This window comes from Bufo gargarizans, chromosome 6, assembly GCF_014858855.1.
Source record: "Bufo gargarizans isolate SCDJY-AF-19 chromosome 6, ASM1485885v1, whole genome shotgun sequence".
NCBI classification, from domain to species: Eukaryota; Metazoa; Chordata; class Amphibia; order Anura; family Bufonidae; genus Bufo; species Bufo gargarizans.
In genome coordinates, this window is record NC_058085.1 from 308163019 (window position 1) to 308189726 (window position 26708).

The following is a 26708-nucleotide window of genomic DNA, read 5'->3' on the forward strand; positions in this document are numbered from 1 at the left end:
GTCCCCACTGACTTGCATTATGGGTCATGACTGATCCATCTTGTTCCACATCCCAGGATAGAAAGTAAACAGCAGCATGCTGCGGTTTGCTCTCCGTTATGAGAACAGAATGCGTTTTGGAGCGCTCAGTTACGTTTTGTCCCCATTGACAATGAATAGGGGGGGAGAAACTGAAGTGTTTTTGTTCCGATATTGAGACCCTATGACGGATCTCAATATCGGAAACTATCGCTAGTGTGAAAGTAGCCATAGTCGCCGTGGAGCTGTGAAAAATGAAAGGTGGCATCTGGTTGCTATTGGCAACTAAGCTGGTTCTAATTTATACCAGTTTTGAAAAGTATGTATATAATCTATATCTGCACACGCATGCATGCAGAAGGACCTGGCTTTGCATGGGTATATTTCCCCAGATGGCAAGTAATTGTGCTGCAATTTTGAAAATGACTTGCTAAGCTATTGCAGACTTGTCAAGCTTCACAAGTATGTTGCAAACTTGCAGTAAGTCTGCTCTGCAAGTCTCCAGATAAACTTGCTGCAAGTTCTCATTAAGTTATTATGCTCTTGCTAGAGACTTGCCAAGCATATTTGCTGCAAGTTGAAAACGTGTCAACTAGAATTTGTGCTGCAAGTGCTCTGTAAGGCTACTTTCACACTAGCGTTCGTCGGTCCGCTCGTGAGCTCCGTTTGAAGGGGCTCACGAGCGGACCCGAACGCAGCCGTCCAGCCCTGATGCAGTCTGAATGGAGCGGATCCGCTCAGACTGCATCAGTCTGGCGGCGTTCAGCCTCCGCTCCGCTCGCCTCCGCACGGACAGGCGGACAGCTGAACGCTGCTTGCAGCGTTCGGGTGTCCGCCTGGCCGTGCGGAGGCGTGCGGATCCGTCCAGACTTGCAATGTAAGTCAATGGGGACGGATCCGTTTGAAGATGCCACAATATGGCTCAATCTTCAGGCGGATCCGTCCCCCATTGACTTTACATTGAAAGTCTGGACTGATCCGTACGAGGCTATTTTCACACTTAGCTGTTATATGCTAAAATAATGCAGACGGATCCGTTCTGAACGGAGCCTCCGTCTGCATTATTATGATCGGATCCGTTCAGAACGGATCCGATCGAACGCTAGTGTGAAAGTAGCCTAAGTGTACCACTTGCCAGAGAATGTGTGCAGCAAGTTAACAAGACTTACAATTTAACTCTGCCAAAAGTTTGCGGCAAGTTATCCTTGCTATCTGGGTCATCTTTCATTTTGTTTTAGTGTTAAAAAGATATCGACAGTTTCCCCCATAACGGGGACCTCCACAGTGCCTGTTCCTTTAAGCAGTAAAGAAAAATGGCTGGGTTGTTATGGAAACCTGGAGAAAAACGGTTTATAGCAGTTGGGATTTGGAGAGACTTGCAGGCTTGTATTAGTCCCCAAAAAGACCCACATTAACTATCTCGAACGGTTTATCCTTGAGAGCTGAGACCCAGTCTAAAACCTTCCTGGACACCTGATGTACCTGTGGTGAAGATCGGTCCAGTCGTTTGGTCATGCATAAAGAACGTCCAGACAAACTTAGAGATATAGATCTATAGATCTAAGTTTGTCTGTATCTATATATCACGTTATCTCTAAGTTTGTCTATAGATCTATATATCATGACCCCCAACTTTTCTAGTTAAAATATAGGTTTTGGGGTATAGTCGCCGTATGACTATTTGGCATCAAGATCTGCAGGTAATTGTGTAAATTTTCAGCTTTTGCCTCAGTCCCATATTATGCCTTTCCAAGACTCTAGTACACCAGGATGCGGTGGCCTTAAATCTGTTGCTGTGATCTGGGTTAGATTGGCCCACTGAAGTGCAAACAAACATATTTTATTGCGTGTCGCTACATAACCGTTTTGGCGATGCTCATTCACCATGTCTGCTACATGTTCTTCAAATTCTCGCCAATGCGGGGTGCCTCTTAATGCACACTTACCGCTTGGCATACTCTTTAATGCTTTTTCACTTGCTTTCCAGTCCCGAACGATCTTTTCTGTTACTCCATATGGTCTTGCAGCAGCGCAGTTATTATGTTCCTTTTTTTTTTTTTTTGTCTAAGGTTGGCCACCCCTGACATATATGGTAGTCCATGCCCTTGTCTTAAACTATGCCAGCTCCTACTTCACCTCTTTCCTGGCCAAAAAGCTGTGGGCATTGCCAGCCATGACAAATTTACAACAGTTAATAGCCCCTCAGGTGTGCTGTCTGGCTGACTTTCCCTTGAACTTCTGGCTAATAGCTGAAAGCTTGCATTTGTGGATATACAGTAGGCGTCCACTGTGTAATAAAAGCTTTAAGATGGTCTGGATGTTATCTAGGTGATGGGTATCTTAACCATAGTTCCTCACCTGCAGCATGGTCTGTAAAGCTGTGGCTTGCTGGTCACTGTCAAAGCTGTAGTTTCTAGGACAGATACGGTATATCTTGATGATCTTGCAGTCTCTATGAAGTGGTGGTAAGATAATGTTTAAGATAATAAAGTTAAATGTAATATGATTAACTAACTATGTATTATAGAAGAGGCTAATCAGCCAGCAAGGATATCCCAGTAAGAATTATGAAGTGGTCACTGAAGATGGGTACATCCTAACTGTCAACCGAATTCCACATGGCATTAAGAATCAGTCTGGAGGTACAGTATATTTTGCTTGTCCCCCTCGCTGTGGTTTTTTTTTTTTTTCTCCCTATCTTACATTTAGAGCAATATTTGCCTGATATTTAGCATATTATAATTTAATATGAATTATACTGTACTAAAGTGTTACAGTACACAAAAATGTACTTCTGTTGGCCTCCATTGCAACCGATGGAGTGCTCTGGGACCATTCAAAGAGATGACCCTTGTTGGTCCATAACTCTTCTACAATGGTGGTATTGAGAACCTGTGAGACTCCCCTCTCCAGGAGAACTAATGGCAAACAAGCAGCGGGAACTGGCCCACAGGGAAGTGGCGATGGTTGTCTGGAAACGCCACTTGTGACTTGACATGGGCACAATGGCATTTAAAAAGTAGAAAATGCAAGATTCCAGACTTTCATCAGAAATGGAGTGGGGAGTTTGCAAGGCACATCCTAATTTCCTCCTCAGGGGGATGTAAAGCCTAGCTATAGATCTGTGTGCTTATATTCATACATGTGTACTGTCTCCAGTAATCATCATGTGATACAGAATAAATGGCAGTAATTATGTTAATTCATTCACCTTCTGTTTTTTAATACTTTAGAGAATAAACCAGTGGTATTATTACAGCATGGCCTGCTTATGGATGCCAGCAACTGGGTCACAAACTTCAACTACAATAGTCTGGGCTTCATCCTGGCAGATGCAGGTTATGACGTGTGGATGGGAAACAGTCGGGGTAATACCTGGTCTATGAAGCACAAGACTCTGTCCCCTGCAGACAGCGAATTCTGGGCTTTTAGGTACAGTATGCCTGTTCGGATTGCCTCTGCTCAATCTCCGGTAACATGTCATAAAACTGGTGCTTGGGTGTTTTTTATACACGTAAGTGTTGAATATACTGTACTCCTGTTCAGGTTATGCCTAAATACTTACAATTCAGGCCAAAATTCCCATAAATATATTCTTAAAGGGTTTCTACCACTTAGGTGTCACATATTTGGCTGTCAGACACTAGCGATCCGCTAGTGTCTGCTCTGGCCAACCATCCTAATATAATTGCTTTTGGGGCGGTGGTTTGGCTAAAAAAACGACTTTTTAATATGCTAATGAGCCTCTAGGTGCTATGGGGGCATCATTAGCACCTAGAGGCTCCGTCTACCTTGAGAAACTGCCGCCGCCGAGCGCGTCCCTCCAGCCCGCCCATCGCCTCCTGAATGCGATCCTCGTATGTATTCTGCGCATGCGCAGTGAATGTCTGACCGCTTCCTTGCTCAGACATCTCCACTGCGCCTGCGCGATGACGCCATAGTGCTCCGAGGAACAGGCGCAGTGGAGATGTCTGAGCAGGGAAGCTGTCAGACATTTACTGCGCATGCGCAGAATACATACGAGGATCGCATTCAGGAGGAGATGGGCGGGCTGGAGGGACGCGCTGGGGGCGGCAGTTTCTAAAGGTAGACGGAGCCTCTAGGTGCTAATGATGCCCCCATAGCACCTAGAGGCTCATTAGCATATTAATAAAAGTAGTTTTTTTTAGCCAAACCACCGCCCCAAAAGCAATTATATTAGGATGGTTGGCCAGAGCAGACACTAGCGGATCGCTAGTGTCTGACAGCCAAATATGTGACACCTAAGTGGTAGAAACCCTTTAAAGGGGGTTTCAATTAAACACATTCATGGCCTGTTCTCCAAATAGGCAATCATTGTCTAATTAGTAGGGGTCTAATCCCCAGAACTTCCACCAGTCTACAGAACAAAGGGCACTGCGCTGCAGTGAATGCTGTACCCCCTCTAACTTTATCTAGACTCTGTAGTGCATCCATACTTGTGGCCATGCCTGGAACTACACAACAGCCCCATTTTCACCCAGGCAGCTTCCCTGATGTGAGCCTTGGAACAATTAATGCTCTGATGCTCTTAATTTCCCATGCGCTGAATTGTATAGGGCAAATTTTTTTTTTTTTATAATTATTATTTTTTTTTTTTTATATCTCCCTTAAGATTCGGTGACATACCGTGCTCCATGGTTAAGCTAGGTGGAAGCCTCTGCCTAGCGGCATAAAAATATATAAACGAACAGCCCTTGCCCTGCACAATACAGCACAGTGCAAGGGAGGGCATTGGAGCATGAAATCCAATCTTCATATTGGTGGGGGGGCTGCCTGGGTAAAAATGGGGATATGTCTGGGTTCAGCTCAGAATTCTGCTGATTTTTTTTAATAGGTATCTTAATTTTTATTTTTTATACTAATCATGGTCATAGCTGATCGGTTAAAAAATCTGAGAGAACCCCTTTATGGTGGTCCCAACCCTATGATCAGCTGTTGGAGAAGGCACCGGCGTCCACAGTAGCACCATAGCCTTCTCTGCTCACAAAGCACACTGCTGTCCAGGGGCAGATTAAGTGCATGATGGGCCTGGGGCTATCTACCCAACTCGTGCCCCTCCCTCCCTTTTTTAGTTTAATTTTTTTATTTTCTGTATGAAGAGGCTTTGAGAGCACCAGTCTCTTCCTAGGACATATGACATCAATTATTGTTCACATGGCCTTGCTGCAGATCGGTCCCATCTGAGTGATTGGGGCTGAGCTGCAATACCAAGCACAGTGCTATCAAATGGACAGAGCTGTGCTTGTTAAGGAGCAAAGAGGCTGAAGCGCTCACTGGAACATCGTGGTCTCCTCAAACGGCGGATTGGCGGGGGTGCCAGAAGTCTGACCCCCACCATCTTATAACATCTATGACCTCTGTACTCAGTGTTATCTGCGGTCCTATGTAACACCCCACATAATGGTGACCTATTGTGTTATCTGGGCTGTTGCATAGGACTGCAGGTGACAAATTAAAAGTTTTAGTTGCCAAATTTAAAATGCTTATGATAAAAGACTTGTAGGAGAACATGAGATGCAGGTCACAGTAGTGAGCCAGCTCTACATACCTCTTCCAGTGACCTCTCCTGTCATGTGGATCTTCTTTCCTCTTCTGTTTGACCTAGAACGCCATGACAAATTATTTCGGCCGCATCTTGTCTCTACAGATTTTTTTTTTTACAAAGACATTATATTTCTCATAATTGGGGTCACTTATCAAACTGGTGTAAAGTACAACTGGGTTGGTGACCCACAGCAACCAATCAGATTCCACCTTTCATTTTCCAAAGGAGCTGTGAAAAATGAAATTTGTGGAATCTGTTGCTGTTGGCTACTAGGCCAGTTCTACTTTACACCACTTTGATAAATGATCTCATAAGTCCCTATAACTGCTGTAGACACTAATGTCCCCTAGAGTGCCCCCAGTAATAACACCCTATATTTTGCTCCAGGTAATACCTGTAGTGTCCTCAAATATCCCCTAAAAGTAATTTCCCCCATAGTGCGCCCCCTAAAGTAATTTGCCCCAACACTTCCCCCATGTCCTCCTCTCCTCCTCTGCCCACCAGAGTTGGCACAAAAACCCCAAAAACGAGTACTTACCTGTGTCCAGGATGATGAGGCTGGTATGCAATCCTCGTCCTGCATCCCAGCGCAGGTGCGTGATGTAGTCACGCATGCCTGTGCCAGAATTATACTACCACATGGGCCTCGGGTCTACTAGGCCTGAAGCCTATGGCGTTGATCTGTGGCGGGGCAGGGAACTATGCGCTTCTGTGCCCTGTCGCAGTATGTGGGTGTTCAGGTTGGCATTGGGAGCCCCAGGGCTGCCGACCTGAACGCCCCTATGTTAATCCGCCACTGGTGCAATCGCTGTGACCAATGAGCATGATGTCACATGGCCTAGGAAAAGCTGATCTCCTTCTCAAACAGCTGATCAGCATGGATTCTGGGTGTTGGACCTCCACCAATCAGATGCTGATGACCTATTCAAAGGATAGTAGTAGATAGCAAAAAGGTTAACAGCAGCATGTCCAGTGTGACTATTGGGAGCCAAGAGTGCGCACACAGATATGTTTCAGCTATGCAGTAGCCTTTATCAAGTATACAGATACAAAAAAAGTGGGCAATCGGCTGAGGGCTCAATCAAATCAACACATGTAACAATTAAAATGTCCTGAGCTTCAATCAGGCTGTCTATGGTTAATAACAAACAATGTGCACCTGATATCCCATTGAATAGCATCAAATTGCCTCAGCCATGTTAATATCCCAGCAACGGCGTCTCAACAAACCTATTGCGCATGTCAGTGACGACACCACGTCCTGATGGTGTGCCGCCGTCGGATCAAGGATGCAGCAGCACCTAATCCAGTAGCCACACCGCATACAGCCAATCAACGCGCTCATACCAAGTCACTTGCGTAGAGTGTCATCGGCCCACGTGACCGTCACATGACAAGCGAAAGGTCTTGGATCCACCATAACATGTAGAAAGTCCAGCCACCAATATGTAGATGGGGACAAAGTCTCGCACACCTAATCATATTATAGGAAGCTAGGTGAATATCTAACATCAGATAAAGGTTACTTTCATATCTATACATCATGATGGATAAATTATGATCAAATTGTCAATAGACATTTGCTTAAAGGAAAAAAGGCAATGGATGGAACAATGAGTATTGTGTGTAAAATATATATTCACGTAATGAGGGTAGGCCAATAAAGGGGGCAAAAAAAGAGTAGGAATGGTTTATTGATACAACCCTTTTTATTGTTGGTAGCATTACAGTACCAAGTCGGAGAAAGCTCTGGCGATCTCTGCTTTCGGATGCAGGATGTACCGCGAGAAACATGATGATTTCCATTGACCCATTTTGTGTATGATGTGAGCCGGGTCCCCGTGTTTGGATGCGGCGGAGGCGACTCCAATCCGGAACGAATGGCCTGATATGGCCCGGGGGTTAAACCCTAAACCTGATGTGAGGCTGCGCATGTGTTTGAACTACAAGGACGAGGGTGGCCGGGAAGGGAAAGGAAGGAGAGGGCTGGCTGGAGCCTGGTTGCCTAGGGTGGTTAGTAATCTGAGGACAGCCACTGGGCACCATGGGTTGGTAGTTGGGAAATATTTGATGCATACAGGGGTCCCTATTTGCAAGGTTTTGGAAATGGGTAAGGTGGAGATGAAATGCTCATGTCTTTGGGTGAGTTGGCTTAGTACGGGACCTGAATTATGAGGGGAGGTGCTAGTGAATTCCCTGGGCCGGAGAAAGCCGTAGAAACTTAAATAGAGGGCAGCTTTGAGAATGCTGCTTCTGAATGGGCCAAAAGGACTGCTGTCTAGGGAGGTTGAGATCTTCCTGAACAAGTCCCCTGAGACGGATTGCCTGGTGGGTTCGGACTTGTTGGAGCTCTTCTGAATGCCCCGCAATGTGGCTTTGATGGCATGGGAGGAAAATATGGAGTTGCTGTCAGGGTGACTGATCATGAGGTGATGCTGGACCCCCGACAAATACAACCTGATGGTACTGTATGAAAGGTGACTGTCTTTGTGGCAGTATGCCAGGAAAGCCATGATAAATGTGACTGTTTGTGTTGCCCCTAGGATGAAGGTGTATGTGGGCACGAGATGTGGAAGTTATGTTATAGAGTTTGCGCAGGAAGCGCATGACCTTGGGCGAGCCGGACCTGCCTTTGGTGAGGATGTCAACTACTGTGAGGTTCAGTGATGGATACTGGCATGTTCCATTCTTTGCCCCATACTTGCACGGCCGCCATGATGGGATATAATTCTAGGAGGGGGGCTGAATGGCCTGAGGGTCTGAGTAAATTTTGGGAGGCCAGGAGTCCATGAACCATTGGCGACCAAATAAGGCACAGAACCCGACGGATGCGGCCGCATCGGAATACACGGTCGGGCAGGTGTCACTCCAATAGGGAGATGCCATTCCACTCTGACAGGAAGACCCTCGACATAGCTAGGTCGGCCAGGGCTTCCCGGTCCAGCTGAATAAGCGAGCCTTGTGTCGCGGCCGTAGGCAACAATTGGAGTCTTGATGTGAAGGAGCGACCCTGTGGCATGATACGGGTGGCGAAATTGAGTGAGCCCAACAACTACTGTAAGTCGCCCTTCGACATGGTCCTGGATCCCACATGAGTGGAAATGGACGTTTGGAGCCAGACTAATTTGTCCTCTGGGAGTCTGGTCTCCATTCTGATGGTGTCTAAGGAGATGCCTGTGGAAGGGCTATCTACTTTTGACGGTGCCACTGGGACCCGTAATGCGGTGAAAATGCTGAGGACTTTCCAACCTGTCGGGCGTGTGGTTGGGGTTTTCGATCAGTAAGAAGTCATCCAGGTAATGGATTACTCTGCGACAATTGCCGTGGTTTACCAGAATCCAATGGAGGGCCTGGGCGAACTGATCAAAGAGCCAGGGGCTGCTCTTTGACCCAAACGTGAGGTGAGTTTTGAAAAAGTACTGGTCCCTCCATTTGATTCCGTGAAACCTCCAAAGGTGAGGTTGGACTGGCAATGGCTTGAAAGCGTCTGAGATGTCTGCCTTCGATAGCCATGTGCCTGCCCCCACTTGTAATATCAGTTGTATCGCTTCATCCAGGGAAGAATATTGCATCGAATAATCTTCGGACAGGATCAATGAGTTGAGACTTGGAATGCTGGCGGCATAAGGTGCTGACAAATCGTAGAGCAAACACTTTTTATTGGTATTTTTCTTGATGACCGATGGGGCTTACTCTATAGACATGGAAAGGAGGTTGGGAAAAGAGGCCTATGATGAATCCCTTCTGCAGTTTGGCCTGCAGGAGAGAATCCACCGAGGCTGGGTCCTCCGTGGCTGACGCCAGGTTTGGCGTTTTTTCCATGAACCTTGGGGCAAGGTGACGAGACTGATATGGAAGCCTACAGAAAACCCAGACTGCAGGAAATGTACGAAACTGGGGTTGTGGTGAGTTTTCAGGAGGGAGACCAAAAGGGAACATTGTTGGCTAGTCAGCTTTTCACAGCGCGTTGGGAGCAGGAGGATGGGCCCGAAAGCAGGCGGAACAAATATGGCGCGTCTTACACTTATTGTAATTGCAGAAAGTGGAATTATAATTATTGCACAACTGATTTATTTTTTTCCTCCAGAAATACTATGGGCCGACCTAATTTGTCCAGGAGCAGACCTGGCTTTTGGGAAGCTGAAGTGCTGGGCTACTGTTTGGCCTGGGAAGTGACGTGTGAGTCGGGGCCCCAGTCGGAAGCGTGCATCACTGACTGGCAGAGCAATACGGGGATCTAAGTCCGGCAAAATGTTTACAGAAAAGCTATCTAAGGATGCCCAGTTGGTGACATGCTGAAACTGGGCGAGGGCAGCAGCTGCCTTTGCCGAGTGACCAATGGTAGTCATAGTAAGCAAATCCTCCGTATTTATACCCGAGCTCCGTGACCCTGTACAGGTATGTGTCAAGCAATTCCCTTCTGGCCGGCTGCACCAAACAGATGTCCGGATACAGGCTAAACGCAAGCATGAACTCTGGGATAGGTGTGTGGTTTTCTTTTTTTTTTTTTTTAAGGAGAGTGTCTTTGGACTTCAGTACCAGACACATCGCCACATGCGATGGTCCTGTTTTCCACGGTGTCATGGGTAGAAATGAGGACCGCCGCTAAGTTGACATCCTTGCCTGTATATCTTTGCGCAAGTTTTCTGGAACTAAAAAGGAGGGAGCGATCTTGGGACCCCAGAAAACCTACCTGGAGGGTAGAAGGCTGGTAAGTGGAAGGACCTGGAGTGGGATTGATGGGAGCAGGAGGTGATGCGTCCCTGCTTTCAACTGCCTGGAGTCTGGTGTTGATGTCGCAGATGGAACTGGACAGGTTGTTAATGGTGGCATGTAGTTGCGTAAGGGACAACTGGATGGTAGACCGAGACTTGCTCCGTGGATGGGTCTGGAAACAGGCAGTACAGTTCAGCCTTACAGGCTGTGGACGAATGGCGCATCCCTCACTTGTTTAGCTCGGCAATCATCTTAGGGATTGTCCAAGTCCGGTAGGATGAGGCTTGCTCGCTCTGAAATCGCGGACTTTACAGTTGACAAAGCGTCCTCGAGGTCTGAAACGTGAGACGTGGTGAGCTGAAAAATGAAAGGGACATAATGGAAGCTGGTGGGATAATTGTAAGATGGGCGCAGGCGGTGCTGCTGGAGAAAATGCGCGTAGCGAGGTACGGGGTCTTGACCTAGGGACGCATTGGTCCCCTTGCTAGGCGTGCGACTGTCAACTTACCTGAATTTACTGGAGCTGGTTGCGCCGAGACTAAGGGAAATTCACCTGAAAGAAAAGTGATTAAACTTACAGGTACCCACGTGTTAGCTTAGCAGATAAAAGAACAAGTCCGTACATGTTGCCTTCATGAGCTGTGACTGGAAAGCGACCAGATGTTCGTGGGCTATGACAGTACAGATGCCAGGAACGAAACGTATAGATTGCTGCAGAAGCGGGCTCGGTATGGGGGATGCGCAGAACGGGCGAAACCGGCAGAATGAACGAGGTAATGGTGCACAGGCGACCATGAACCATTATGACTGACAGAAAGAATAGCAACAATGGGTCTGCTGAGTTAAACGTGTACCAGGGCGATCCTGGGAATGACCGGGGCAGGAGACATGTAGACAAGTAACTGTCCAGGGCGTACCTGGTGAGGATGACTGCCTTGGGAGATGCGAGGTCTGGGCATACCAGGCCAGGTTGCAGAAGAATGAACATGGAAGAAGAGTGACACCTAGCAGGAAGGAGACCAGGGTGTACCTGGTTAATGTGAGAATGTGTGGTGCTGGGCGCACCAAGCATGGAAAGACATGGGTGGCGTGACCCGAGGAAAAGGTAAGAGACAGAACCTGGAGAATAGAGACCAAGGAAACGGCACATGGAAAGGAGGGAATCCCAGGGCATACCTGGAGCAACAAGACTAGTAAAGACAAAAGGTTCTGTCTACCCAGTTGACTGTCGGGGCATGCTGGGGTTTGTGTTGTGACCACAGGGCCGCAGGTGGGCTGGTGAGGGATAATTGTGGGATTAGTTTTTATTTTTCTCAACACACGAAAATCAGATGGGTGATGAATGGGTGCACCCTGTGGAGCCACCGATAAATGGACTACAGCTGCGGTCTTGAGTACCAGGCACACCGCCATGTGGACTGTGGTGGCTGACAGCCCAAGCTGTGCAGCCGCCCCAACTGGTTGTGGGTGGCGCAGTGGAGCCTGACACCAAGCGGGGTGAGCAGATGATATTTGAACAGTAAGGACGGGTATCTGCGCGTCCCCCACTCTGCCACCCTAGGCAAGCGCGTCGATGGAAGCGCGGCAGGGGACTAGCAGTGGCAGCTCCTGCCGGCTTGCTGCAGTGGGGGAGATCACGTGATGCGCTCCACGGTGGAATGCGAGACTGAAGCGACAGGAGAGGAGGATGATCTCTGTGCGTCAGCAGGTGCAGAGGTACTGGTGGTGGGTCTGGGGGGGGGGGGCCAGAATGAGGGGGACAACTTGCCCTTGAAGGCCGAGTTCTGGCATGCAGGATCGCGGCGCGTGCAGGCTGCTTGAAAGGCCGGAAATGATGCCTTGGAGCAATGAAGGGTGCAACTCCTACCTAATGTCAGGCAAGAGGACACGCACCACATGTGCTGGGTGGCGGGGCTTAAGAAGCCACCTACGCCCCTCCCACAAAAGCAGGATGAATTCGGCCTGCTGGATATATGGAGTTGGTGACCATAAAAAATGGTACCCCAGAGGGGACAGATTTATGTGCGAAAAAGGTGTAAAAATATATTCTAAAATACCATGTAAAAACATAATATACTGAATCAGACAGCAATATATGAAAAAATGGACAATCCGGTGGCTAAACATTTCATTGATTGTGGACACTGTCGGCCAACTGAGATATCGGGTCATCGACTGTTCAGGTTCCCAAGAGAGGTGGGGCTAGGGAGAGTGAGAGTTAAAATGGATCTTTACATTACAATCCTTACAACCCCAGGGACTCAACATTGAATTTTATGTAAACAGTGTAGATGGGTAGAATAGCTTCATGTATTGCTGTCCAATTCAGTATGTTTTTACACTGTATTTTAAGGTGTGGATGTTTCATCCATTGCCTTTTTCTTTTTTCCTTTTGAGCCAATGTCTAGTGTCTATTTGATTTATAATTTATCCATCATAAGGTATGTATGGCTATGAAAGTAACCTTTATCTGACGTTCATTAGATAATTCACCTAGCTTCCTATAATATGATTAGATGTGTGAGACATATTGTCACCATCATATATAAGGTTTATATGCTTTCTTGGTTATGGTGGATCTAGGACCTTTCACTTGTCATGTGGTGATCACGTGGGCCGATGACACGCTACGCACGTGACTTGGTATGCGAGTGTTGATTGGCTGTATATGGTGTGGCTACTGGATTAGGTGTGGCTGCATCCTTGATCTGACGGCGGCACACCATCAGGACGTGGTGTCGTCACTGACATGCGCAATGGGTTTGAGACGTCGACTTGGGATATTAACATGGCTGAGGTAATTGGATGCTATTCAATGGGATATCAGGTACACATTGTCTTTGTTATTAACTATAGACAGCCTGATTGAAGCTCAGGACATTTTTAATTGTTACACGTGTTGCTTTGAGCCCTCAGCTGACTGGCTCTACTATGTCACAGGATTGGCCACTTTGGTGTATATATGATTGCCCACTTTTTTTGTATCTGTATACTTGATAAAGGCTACTGCGTAGCCGAAACACGGTATCTTTGTGTGCGCACTCTTGGCTCCCAATAGTCACACCGGACATGCTGCTGTTAACCTTTTTTGCTATCTACTACTGTTCCTGGGACTGCTGTAGCTCTGTGGTCCTATTGCGGCTGGTGCATTCCAGTTTGGTCAAGAGGTCTATTTGTGCTGCTCTGCAACTTTCTCCTATCACTATTCAAAGGATAGGACATCAGCTCAAAAAGCTCATAGAACACTTAAGAACATGCATTCAATGTGGTTTCCCTGAAAATGTTTTGTAAAAATATCACGTTTCAATAATATCTTTCTCTTGTCCTGTGTCTTATACAGGTGGAACTCGAAAAATTAGAATATCGTGCAAAGTTCACTTATTTCAGTAATGCAACTTAAAAGGTGAAACTAACATATGAGAGACTCATTACATGCAAAGCGAGATATTTCAAGCCTTTATCTGTTATAACTTGGATGATTATGGCTTATAGGTTATGAAACCCCAAAGTCACAATTTTGAGGTCCCCTTCTCTCAGGGGGTATGGATTAATTATCTGACTAGAGCGCGATACTTTGAGCCTGGAATTTTGTGAAAAGGTTCAATATTCTAATTTTAAGTTGTATTAATGCAATTCCTTTTAATTTGCAATACTGCAATAAATGAACTTTTGCACGATATTCAAATTTTTTTTGAGTTTCACCTGTATATGCAACCCCTGTATTAACATTCACATTTAACTCGTGTTTTTTTTTTTTTTTTGCTTTCCAGTTATGATGAGATGGCAAAGAAAGATCTTCCTGCAGTGATAGATTTTATTTTGCAAAAAACAGGCCAGACGCAATTGTACTACATTGGCCATTCACAGGGCACTACTATGGGTAAGAATATTTCCTATTTATTTTTGAAAAGAATGTGACAGTGTATTATACTATAAAATTATATACTCTATGTAGGGTAATCTCTGCTTCATATAAAAGCACCAGAGTCAAATCAGGGGTGGATTATAGGGAAAGCAAATGCCTAGGGCCTCAGCTACTTTCAGAATCTAGACCATCTCTAGCACCCAAGCTGTCAAGAGGTGGCTACACATTCACGTGGCTCTTAGAAAGTCTAGGGCAGGGATCAGCAACCTCCGGCACTCTAGCTGTTGTAAAATTACAACGCCCAATATGCATACTTACTCTGATCTAAGAACTCTCATAGAAGTGAATGGAGCATGCTGGGAATTGCAGTTTCTCAACAGCTGGAGGTTATTGATCCCTGGTCGAGGGCATTGCTGGTTCGTAGGTTTCCATAAATCATATGGGCGGGGCCAGCAATACCATATTGTACCACCCCAGCAGAGCCAAATACCACAGAGCATCACAAAATACTGCCCCAGCAGCACAAAATACCCCCCCCCCCCCAAAAAAAAAAAAACTGCCCTTCTGTGTCATGTTCTCTCCTACTCAAGTTGCCTTAGGATGGCATTCTAGTTAAATTCAGGAGTGAGAAGGGGAGAGTTAGGTCATTTACTTACAATGTCTGGCGGCAATGAGGGCTGGGCGTCAGTCCGCCAGGAAATTTACCTTGGAGGTAAACTACAATAGATGGTAAGGTGCCTGAGGACGACCAGAAGGCCACATTTTTAAGGGTGGAGTCCGAAAGGGAGTCAGTCGGGTTTCAAAAGGCCTTTAAAACATATTGTTAGGTAGGGTACTTTAAAGGGGTATTCAGGTTTTGTGATATTGATAACTGGCCCTTTAAAGATGCACACTTATTGCTTAGTTTTCTTAATTATGCAAATGGACTGGCATGCAAGTAGTTACTAAGACCTATCCGGAGAGGCGACGGGTATGCTAGGCTTCCTTAAAGGGTCTCTGAGATTAGAAAAACAGATTTGCTCCAGTAGTGGATCCATTGTTTGACTGCTTTACATGAATAGCTGCAATGAAAGGCACAACCCATAGGTGAGAGGCTGCTCCTGGAAGAAAGGACACATAATTTCATGCAACTTTTAGGAATGAATGGATGTTTTTTGGGTGATGACAGAATAGTCTTTAAAAAAAAAAAAGCTGAAATAGTAAATTTCTCAGTGCAGATCCTTTTACTGTCATTACAGGATTCATTGCATTTTCTACCATTCCAGAACTGGCAAGTAAAATTAAATTATTTGTCGCTCTTGCTCCTGTGGCTACTGTTAAATATCCTATTGGTCCTGCTGCAGCTGCCAGATCCTTACCAACTTATTTAGTTAAGGTACAGTATGGTGGTGGGTTTTTAGGGAATTGTTTATACTGGATCCACATATGAGACCAATACTTGCTGATATAGATATCGAATGGACAGCACTTCCAATAGAAAACCGCGATTTATTCAGCCCAAGTGGCACAGTGAGGCAACGTTTTGGCTCGGACACAGAAGGGCTCAGAGCCGAAACGTTTCCTCACTGCCACTTGGGCTGAGTAAATCACGGTTTTCTATTGGAAGAGCTGTCAGTTTCAGTCTATTTCTGGCATGTCTAAGGTGTTTGGCACCTGCCCCAGGTGTCCTTCTCTGGCATACCCCCACCCATACCTTTAAAACCTTGTTGCCCCTTCACGGCAGCCATGACATCTGTGGCCAATCGGTGTTCATAAAATTCAAAAAAGTAATTACTCACCTTGTCCCATTCCTGATCAGATCCCCTCAGACAGTTGGCGCTGAATCACTGTGGGAGGAATGCAGAGGCAGATTCCTGGGCTTCCTCCTACAAAGGGTGGCATCGCTGTCTGTGACTGCAGGGCTGAATGGTGAGTGAAGCAGGGAGCTGACCGGTGGAGGAGGTACGGTGCGTGGGCAGATGAGTATTCAGTGACAGGGAACCACTGAAATAACCAAACTTATTTATGTTCCATTTGCAGTATTACCACTTTGACACTGCCTATTAGAGCATTGACAAGATGTCTGCCTAAAACAGAATTTCTTTTTTTTCCTTTTTTTTTTCTTTTTAGCCATTGTTCGGTGATAAGATGTTCATGCCACAGCCAAGAATTACTAAGCTCCTTTCCAATAGATTTTGCAACCATAATCTACTGGACGTACTATGCGGCAACTTCTTCTTCCTCCTGTGTGGGTTTAATGAACAGAACCTAAACATGGTATGTTATGCATGTAAACTCTTGGGAGGGGGGTTTAAATATAATTTATATATAGATATTTAAATGGTTATTAAAATAAAGACTGGCATTTCATATTCATTTGTATGTGCAGGGGGAGGTTGATCTCCTGGCAGTCTGTCCCACTAAATTAAATCTGTGTTGGCTCTCAGATTTGTGCTGTAATTTATACCAGTTTCTGAAGTTAATTATAGCAAGTCTTTTGGGCTATGAGACTAAACGCCTCCCTTAAGGCACAACCATTATTTTTTTGTAATGTAAGAGCTATGGAAATAGTTTGATATTAATAAAATTTAAATAATTGTAGCACAGCCCTGAATAGACCCCCCCCATCCCCCAATTATGTAATAAAAATGTATTCACATTTCTGATATATTCATATATATATATATATATATATATATATATATATATATATATATATATATATATATATATATATATTTTATATTTTTCAATAGCTTTCTGCCAATGATTGGTTACATTGTGTCTTATATTTCAAGGTTGAAAACAACAAATCTTAGTTCTCAGAGCTCAGTTTGCTACAAATGTATACAGTCTAGTCCATGCTCTCACACAACCTGGACTTTAGACAGATGGATTTTAGCTATGTTGCTCTCTCCAATGCAATTTCAGGATCCCAATGAATGTTATGCCAGCTGGAAACTATTAGTGTATTGCATTAGCAATTGGACCACTATGTTCAAGTTCCCAATAAAAAAAGATAAGAGCAATTTTTTCTCTGTCACTGGGAGACACAGGCTTGACCATGGGTATAGCTGCTGCTACTAGGAAGTGGACAATAGGCACAAAAGTGTGAGCTAATTCTACCAGATATACCCTTCCTACAGGGACTAAGCTTACATAGTTTTAGCTTGGGGTCTGTGGGATCTTAATCTTGTCCTAGATGCCCTCCAGTCATGGATGTTTGAGCCTTTGCAGCATTCTTCGTTTTCTCTCCTATAAAGTGGCTGTCGCCTACATTCGGTTTGTGTCAGAACTTGAGTCCCTTTCCTAGTGCTCAATCAGGACAAGGTGCTCCTCTGTCCTGTTCAGTCTATCCTTCTGAAGGTGGTATCCTTGTTCCAATGCAATGAGGAAATTGTGTTGCCTTCCTTTTGCCCACTCCTGGGAGCACTCTCTCCACTCTCTGGATCTGGTTTGGGCTATTCGCATTTGTATCTCAGACCTCATCCTTTTGGAAGGCAGATCCCCTTTTTTTGTGATCCCAGATGACCCAATGCAACCACTGGCAGCATCCAAATCTTCAGTTTCTTGAAGATTTATTTGGCTATTGTGGAGCATACAATAACACCAGGAACCACCCTTCCATGTTACTGCTCATTCAGCATGGGCAGTAGGGGCCTCCTGGGCTGTGTATCATGGGACTTTGGCTCTTCAGGTTTGTAAGGCTTTTACAGGTGCACACTTTTGCACCCTCAGACTCTTCACTTGGGCGCAAAGTGCTGCAGACGGAGGTCTCTGACCCATCCTACAGCTTTGTATTCTGGCCCACCCTTGGTATTGCTCTGGAATGTTCCATGGTCAAGCCAGTGTCCCCACAATGACACAGATGAGAACTAGATTTTTGTACCTTCCGTAAAATCTCTTCTGTTTATTGGGGAACTAAGCTCACACCGTTCTTTTGTTTCATTGGCATTCATTGTGGCCTGGTTCGGTTCTGGGTTTCTACAGTGTGGTGGTTGAGTTTTTTTTTTTCTTGCTTGGTCCCTGTAGGAATGGTATAGCTGGTGGGAGGAGCTCACACTTTTGTGAATGGAAACTTGTGCTGCAGGACCCCATTGTGCTGTGCCTGGTGCGGCTTGCAGTCTGGGGCACTCCTCCTTGGTCCTGGACTTGGGTTGGGTAAGCGTTCTCAGCAGTCTAGGGATAACTGAGGTTATTATGGCACTCCAGATCCCCCTTCGGTTTTGGAGGCCTGGGCCCTTTTTACTTCGCCTGGTGTTTTTTCCATGCTGGGGATGCCTGCAGGTTTGCTCCCTCTGCTGTATCTAGAGCTGCGCTCACTTGAAGTACATGTGGAATGCAACTTCAGGTATATGGAGCGCATGTAGTTTCAATCGAGCGTGCCCGAAAATGACACGTAATGTGCGGTTTCTGGCCACATGTGAATGCTGGCAGGGACCGGCTTTTGTGTTTTAAAAGCCCTAACAAGCAGGACGAGCGCACTCCAAAGAAGCCCAGACAGCCTGTGATCCCCTTTTGGGAGACCTCTCCATGTCTGGAAGTATGGAGGAGGCAGTCCATCAGCATGCTGATGTCCTGGAAGGCCATGATGGCAGACTAGGGAGGGAGTCTAGAGTATGCAAGAAAATACTTACCCCCTTCCTGGTCTAATGGGGTCACTTATCAAACTGGTGTAAAGTAGAACTGGCTTAGTTGCCCATAGCCACCAGTTTCCACCTCTTCATTTTCCAAAGGAGCCGTCAAATAGGTGGAATCTGGTGACTATGGGCAACTAAACCAGTTCAATTTACACTAGTTTGATAAATAACCCCATAGGTTTGTCAGAATTGTCAGCAAGGTGGTTGAAGAATCCAAATTGCTTTTGAGTATTAAAGACCAGAAGTCTCTTGATTCCATTAAAGCCTTAAATGTCTCCCTTCCACCACTGAGTAAGTCGGGCCACTCTTATGTGATTTCTGAATCCTAAGATGAGGATGAGCCAATCCTAGATTCAAAAATCCAAGGGTAGACTACTATTTTTTTTATTTTTTTTCCCCGGAGGATACAGATTCCCTTCTCAAAGCTATAAGAGCTTCTATGATATGGTGTGAGATTAGGGAACAAAAATCCATACAGGATATAATGTTTGGAGATTTAGGGCGTAAGAAGTCAAGAGTTTTCTCCCTTAATGACCAAGTATTTAAAGAATGGAAACCCTGACTTTTTGAAGATGTAGGTGCCTTTTAAAAGGAGCCTACGGATAGGCAGGGAGAGGTCTGAGTATGGGAGGAATCTACCTAATATTTTAAGCAAAATATAGCCACTACCTCCTCTGCTAGATCTTTAAAACTATGGTTGCAGGAACTGGAAACACATATCCAAATTAAGATGTCAAGGGATCGACTATTGGCAGTTTTTTTTCCCCCCCACAATTTTTAAGTCCTAGATTTATAAAAATGTTTGTTTATGAAAACTATGTAATACTGACATGTGGTTCACTTTATTCCCTTCTACCCATAGACTCGTGTCAATGTATATGTTTCCTATTTTCCTTCCTCAACCTCTGTGCAAAATATGGAACATTGGTTACAGGTATGATACTAGACATTATTTTTTATATTAGGATATTGCAAAAAATTGCTTAATAATTTTATTGCAAACTTTACCAACAGACCCACCAAAAATCAATCCTATCTTTTTTTTTTTTTTGTGCTGTGTTCAACTTGGGGCAGGTTCACATTGGCATTATGGAATTCTGGTTATAGGTTCCATTATAATGGCATGCAAAATAAAAGCCTTTAAGAGGCATGCATTCCATTTTGGTCCATCCTAATATCTATGGGGCAAATATTAGGTTCTGTTATACATGACGGGAAAAGTCCTGTTAACTGTTATAACAGAACCTATAATAAGATCAATGCGAACCTGGCCTAAATGTGTGTAATAAAATATATATTTTTAAACAATTATATAAAGTCTACACACCCCTGTTAAAATGTCGGGTTTCTGTGATGTAAAAAGACGAGGATAAATCCTTTCAGAACTTTTTCCACCTTTTTAATGTGACCTATAAACTGTACAACTCAATTGAAAAACAAACTGAAATCTTTTAGGTGGGGGGGGGGGGGAATAAAATATGGTTGCATAAGTGTGCATACCCTTAAACTAATACTTTGTTGAAGCACCTTTTGATTTTATTACCGCACTCAGTCTTTTTGGGTATGAGTATCAGCATGGCACATTTTGACTTGGCAAGATTTGCCCACTGTTTGCAAAAATCACTCCACTCCAAATCTGTCAGATTTGTCAGGGCATCTCCTGTGCACAGCCCTCTTCAGATCACCCCACAGATTTTCAATTGGATTCAGGTCTGGGCTATTTCAAAACTTTAATCTTCTGGTGAAGCCATTCTTTTGTTTATTTGGATGCATGCTTTGGGTCGTTGTCATGCTGAAAGATGACGTTCCTCTTAATATTCAGCTTTCTAGCAGAAGCCTCAAGGTTGTGCCAATATTGACTGGTATTTGGAACTGTTCATAATTCCCTCTAGCTTAACTAAGGCCCCAGTTCCAGCTGAAGAAAAACAGCCCCTCGGCATGATGCTGCCACCACCATGCTTCACTGTCGGTATGTTTCTTTTGATGATGTGCAGTGTTTGTGCCAAACAAATATTTTGGCATTATGGCCAAAAAGTTCAACCTTGGTTTCATCAGACCATAACACCTTTTCCCACATGCTTTTGGGAGACTTCAGATGTGTTTTAGCAAAAGTAGCCTGGCTTGGATCTTTTTCTTTGTGAGAAAAGGCTTTCGTCTTGCCACTCTACCCCATAGCCCAGACATATGAAGAGTACAGGAGATTGTTGTCACATGTACCACACAGCCAGTACTTGCCAGATATTCCTGCAGCTCCTTTAATGTTGCTGTAGGCCTCTTGGTATCCTCCCAGACCAGTTTTCTTATCTTTTTATTAATTTTGGAGGGACGTCGAGTTCTTGGTAATGTCACTGCAGCGTCCCACTACATGTGTACACTGCTTAAAAGCACTTTTTTTTTTTTCCCTAAGAATTGTTATATATTCAGTTTAATTAAACCAGCATATATGTCATTACTACAAAACACATGGTAGGGCAGCAATCTTCCTGTGAGTTATAGAAAAATTGAGCATTGGGTCTCAATAGTCCACTTATGTGAACAAAGGTTTCTACATGGTTGCAGTAATTTTAAGTTTAATTTAATTTTTTTTTTTTTTTATTGGACTGATTTTATATTTAAATTGGTGTAACAGCAGCTGCTGGGCACTGCTGTTCCCCTGCCTGCCACTGGTCTCGGGCGCCATGTTTGGTGATCTGCTGCCTTTGCTTCCCATTCACCGCTGCAGTCCTGGGCTCTGTGTAGGTACTGTTTTGTGATGCACTCCACTGTTTCCTCTCAGCCCTGGCCACAGCATGCTTGTTCCCTGCATCACTTCCTGTGCTTTATCGGTTAGGTCATCTGACCTCACGGACCTATCCTAGCCCTCCTCCACATAATAGAAGTGGCTCAGCCCCCTTCCTAGATGCTTGTGTCCTGCTAAGGTTCCTGATAATCTACCTGTGTTCCTGACTCTTACTTGTATTCCTGGACTCTGCTACTTGCATGCTTGCCTTAACGCCTGTTGCTGCCCAGGATTGCATGACCTATTGCCTGTTTACCTTTGCCTCTGCCTCATCCTTCAGTCCTGCCCTGTTGCTCCTGGTTATGACTTGCCTGCTGACAACGTCTGTACCTTGGGTACCTCCTGGACCAGCTGCCCTGTGTGCCAATTCTCCTCAAGAGGTAGCGACCTGGTGTTCCCCCTCGAAAGTCTATCCCCACCAGGGGTACTGTGAAGATCGAGGGGTTCACTTAGACAACTCCCTTAGAGGAGGTAGGACACTTGGCACAGTGGGTTCACATACATCACTAATACACCAACAAAGTAGCGCACAAGTTTATTATATTCGTCTATTATCGTCTATTATATTCAAACTAGGAGCATATATACGTGATTACTACACCACTCAGGGTAGCTCACAACATTATCAAAGGACAAAAAAATTCCAGGCTAAGGAAGGGTTCCAAATGAGACCAAATGTGGGTAATAGCAGCACTATCTATCCAGCCAGCAGTAATAGGCCGCAGTTGTCCCTGCTGGCTTCAAAAAGGTGCAACAAGGAAAGAGTGAGACTGGATTGGATGGCTCACTCTTCTCATTCACAATAGAATGGCGGCAGCAATAAAGCTCAGAGGCCAACATACCTCCCAAAGAACAGCCAGGGATGCATCTGGTGATGCTGCTGATGCAGTGGATGGGTCGGGCCAAAAAACATGCCACTGCTAAGCTCTGCTTCCTCTTACCCCTGTGCATGTATCTCTCATCTGGCAGTTTTTCTTCACACTGCTGGAAGACAAAAGCATTGCCTTGTGCAAGCTATGAAAGGGCAAAATAAAACATGGGCAGGCAAACTTGGGCACCACAGCTCTATTAAACCACATGAAGTGGCATCACCCTATCCCATGGGCAAATAGGTGGCAGCCAGTCACCACAGCAGGAGTTCCCTTGTTCTCCTAGTCCAGCTTGCAGCAGTATGGTCTTTTACATTTATCCCTTTCCGCTACTCCCACTCGGACTCTTACTCCTCCATTGTTGGCAGTCACAAGCTTAATTCCTACCTGGCCAAGTTGCTGGCAGTGCGGTTGCTGCTGTACCATTTAGTCTAGTCTGCTGCTTTTAGGGAGTTAATGGTGTGTGCTTACTGAGAGATTCCTAGCCAGCATTATTTCTCCCAAAAAGCCATCCCTGCCTTGTACTCTTGCGTGTGTGAACCTTGCTGCACAGCAAGAATTGCCACGATGAACACTTGGAGCAGCTCTTATGGACAGTACATGTCTTTCATGGCCCATTTGAGATATCTATCTATTTTGAGGAGACTCTCCATGCTCAACCCTCCCACCCCACCAGGTGTGGTTGGCCTGGCTCCTACACCAGGCACTTATCCACTAACAGCAGCTGGGCACAGGGTTGCTTGCACTACCCCCTCCTTCCTATCTCATGTCAGGTCAAGTGGTGCCACGCCGTGTTGGAGCTCATTGGCCTGGGAAAGAGTATCCACACAGGCAAGCAGTTGCTAAAGTACATCAATCAGCAAACCTCCTGCTGGCTGTCACCCCTCCAACTCCAACTGGGCACCATGGTAAGCAACAATCGGCACAACATCCTGGGTGAAATAACACAGGCTCCCTGTATGCTGCCAATCATCCACCTAGTGGTGCAGCACTTTCTAAATAAGTACACTGAGCACCTTGTGCAAGCCAAAGTCCAAGAGACTGTCCAAGCACTTCAGCCACTCTTACATGGCAAGGACTGCTCTCTTGCAGCGACAGAACAGCCTGCCGCTACACCTCTTAATCCACAATGTGCTAGCTCACTGGAATTCAACATTGCACATGCTCGAGCATCTGTATGAGCAGTGGAAAGCTGTGAACATGGTTACATAGGGAATCGCCAAGGAGGATGATGAGGATGTCGCTATAAAAGGAGAAGGAGTTGGAGGTGCTATAGGACTGAGGATGGTACCAGCCAAGACATCCAACTCAGTGGGGTGACAAAATTGTCCTCGAGTCCAAAACTTTTCTCAAAATGAACCAAGCCTGGATTCAGGAGGATTTTCACACACCTTTGGCTGGTTCTGATGAAACGCGACTTTTCTTTTTTTTTTTTTTTTTTTTTTTTTTTTTTTAAGGGGGAGGATAAACTTCATTAATCAGCATATGTGTGATTCGTGCCTTCATGCCACCTGAGGCAATACAATTCAAACAGAACACCAGTGTATTTTAAGGGTCTTTGGGCCCCCCTCAGGCTCCTCGGCCTGGTAGCGACTGCTCTCTGCACCCCCTATAGCTACGCCCCTGCAGACATGTTCTCACCTTTCTGGTGGTGCCCCATCCTGCTACTGTTGCTGTCTGCCTAACTTCCATTACATTCTGCACAGCTGCATCATGCCACTTTCCATCACATTCTTTACGGCTGATGCTGCCACCCCCACCACAATTATGGCACTACTGTGCTGCCTTTCTGCCAACATGTACTACATGGCTGCTACTGTCTCAGTTGCTACTCATTGCTGTTAATCCCATACTGCCACCACTATTAATGCAAAGCGTTCACTGCCACTCATCACTACCACGCCCCATATGGTAGGAGGGTTTAAGTGTGACAACAGGTAGGGGGTCAGCAATACCATAGAGCAAAATATCACATACCATAGTGCAACACAATATCTTGCCCCAAAAGCTATCCCTCAGAGTTGGCTATCAATAGCGGCCGTTTTCTATCCTCTTCCAGTTATCTCTGAGCTGTGGAGCAGGGGGCTTAGGAGGTGAGATGCGGGACATAGTTGACTTCAGGAGGGCCTTTTGAAGTCACTGGCCAAGTACAGGAGTACTGAATTATCACAGTTGATTTACCACTGATGGCTTATTCTGTACCCAGCCAGCGGCAGAGATGGGGGCTTAAGTGGCCCCCTGGGAAATTCCCCTGTAAGGTCTATAGCAAATCCACTCCTGACTACTGCCTCTACTACCCATGGACAGCCTGGTATGTTCCATGCTGTACTGCTCGTTCATGGCTATTTTTTATTTTTTTTTTCCTCCTAGACAACTAACACTTGTGCGTGTTGTACAGGCAAGCATTCTGACCCTATAAAGGCATAACTTTTGGACGGCACTTTTTAAAAATCCCATAGCGTTTAAACATCTGCTCCTCAGAAGGGACAATTTTTGGACGCTTTGGAATATGAAAAAGCATGATGTATGTGCCAGCGTGGAATGTTTTTGAACAAACTTAAGTCACTTGGACGTCATTTACTATTGCTGTTGGTGCATTCCAGAGCTGGGGGAGGGGAAAAGTAAATGGAGAGAACACGTTTTATTACAAATGAATGTGTTATTGGAGCAACTCTGTTTGCTGTGAATCAACTTGGGTCACAACTAGGGATGAGCGAATCTACTTCAGATGAAATATCCGAAGTAGATTTGCATAAAATTTTTTTTTGAATACTGTACAGAGCGAGCGCTCTGTATGGTATGAGAATGTATTGGCTCAGATGAGCTGAAGTTTTACTCACAAGACCTTTGGGGTCATAACTTCAAAAATTAATTTCTACTGTTAAACCTTTTCCCTAACTTGGGTTCTGTTCCAAGTGCTCGCTCCGTACAGTATGCAAATTATGTTTCATCCAAAGTCAAACCTTTTGCCCCAAAAATATTTTATTCAGCAAACCGGACCCGAAACGAATCTTGACTGGTTTGCTCATCTCTAGCACTTTTTACAAGGTATGTTCAAACATGTATGCCAAATGTGCCCATAGACTTCCCTTCATGAAACTTTTTTGTTTTGTGAAATGGTTTAAAATGTGTAACATTTGTATTGGAAGAATGACTTGTGCCTTATTACTTAGGCTTCCCACACTGGGAGACTGCAGGCTTTTGACTGGGGCTTTCTAGGCAATTTGAAGCGTTATAAACAGGTAATACTCTTTTGGGAATTCTTAAAAATGCTAAACTTTTATTGAAGTTAGTTTGTTTGCCACAGATCTAATTTGAAACCCTCAGATCACCTGTCATGGCTGTGGGTCAGGATATAAAACTATATAGTTGTCCTGCATATGATTTATGAACTGGCCAGGCTCACTAGCGCCAAATCCCCTAATACGTAAGAACTCTGAGGATATGGAGGTACATTAATTTTATTAAGCCGGGAGGGCCTTTTTATATAGCATTAATGTTTCCTAAAAAAGGCACATAAACAGGGTTGTCATTATTGCTCCCTTTTTTTTTTTTAAAGGGGTTATGTAACATTAGAAAAGCTCCCCAAAGCCCCTAAATATGTTTGAAATATTAAGATTATATACTTACCATTTAATAGACTGCCATTTCTGGTACTGCCATACATAGGCATATATGGTCTTGTGCGGTTTACCACTGAGCCCAGTGATTGACTGCTGCAGTCATGTGCTATATACGACCATGTCGCGCTGCAGCCTGGAAACGCAGATTGGAGTGGCAGCACTAGAATTGGCGGGAGTTAAGCAGGAAAACATTACCACAAACATTTGACACAAGGGGGATCCAAATTTGAATTTTAGTTTCTATTTGGACAAATTTTGGAGAAAAAAAAATATTTTTTTGAGACTGATCATGTATTTTTTATTTTAATTTTTTCCCTCCTCCAGAACACTCCCCCTTTGTATGATGTAACAAAGATGACTGTCCCCACGGCTCTTTGGAGCGGAGGAAATGACTTTCTTGCTGACCCGCTGGATGTAAAGTTATTGATCCGTAAAATCAAGAACTTGGTCTATCAGGAAGAGATACCAAAATGGGAGCATCTAGATTTCATATGGGGTATTGATGCTCCACAAAAGTTATACACGCACATCCTTAACTTTCTGAAAAGGCATGCATGATCTCTCAATTCAGTAATTTTGTCCAATTACACAAGCACTTGTTACATTGACTGTCAAGCGTGTGTGTGTGTGTGTGTTGGTTTTTTAGGTTATGA

General features: G+C 44.9%; 1 protein-coding gene across 1 annotated transcript; it reads left to right on the top strand.

Moving 5' to 3' along the window:
• The first annotated feature begins 1691 nt into the window (after positions 1 to 1691).
• On the top strand, positions 1692 to 26708 carry LOC122942165 (lysosomal acid lipase/cholesteryl ester hydrolase-like). The gene is made up of 9 exons (XM_044299668.1): positions 1692 to 1718; positions 2546 to 2660; positions 3252 to 3450; positions 14071 to 14180; positions 15404 to 15540; positions 16275 to 16421; positions 19647 to 19718; positions 25606 to 25674; positions 26380 to 26708. Exons 1-9 carry the CDS (start codon positions 1692 to 1694, stop codon positions 26611 to 26613), a joined length of 1110 nt encoding a protein of 369 aa, XP_044155603.1. The 3' UTR covers positions 26614 to 26708.

What these genes read in the sequence shown, in the direction of transcription:
- LOC122942165 (XM_044299668.1), top strand. Translation starts at nt 1,692, where the DNA reads ATGACTATTTGGCATCAAGATCTGCAG. An exon ending in ATGAACAGAACCTAAACATG is followed by an intron (nt 16,422 to 19,646) that starts GTATGTTATGCA and finishes TTCTACCCATAG; the next exon opens with ACTCGTGTCAATGTATATGT. An exon ending in ATATGGAACATTGGTTACAG is followed by an intron (nt 19,719 to 25,605) that starts GTATGATACTAG and finishes CTTATTACTTAG; the next exon opens with GCTTCCCACACTGGGAGACT.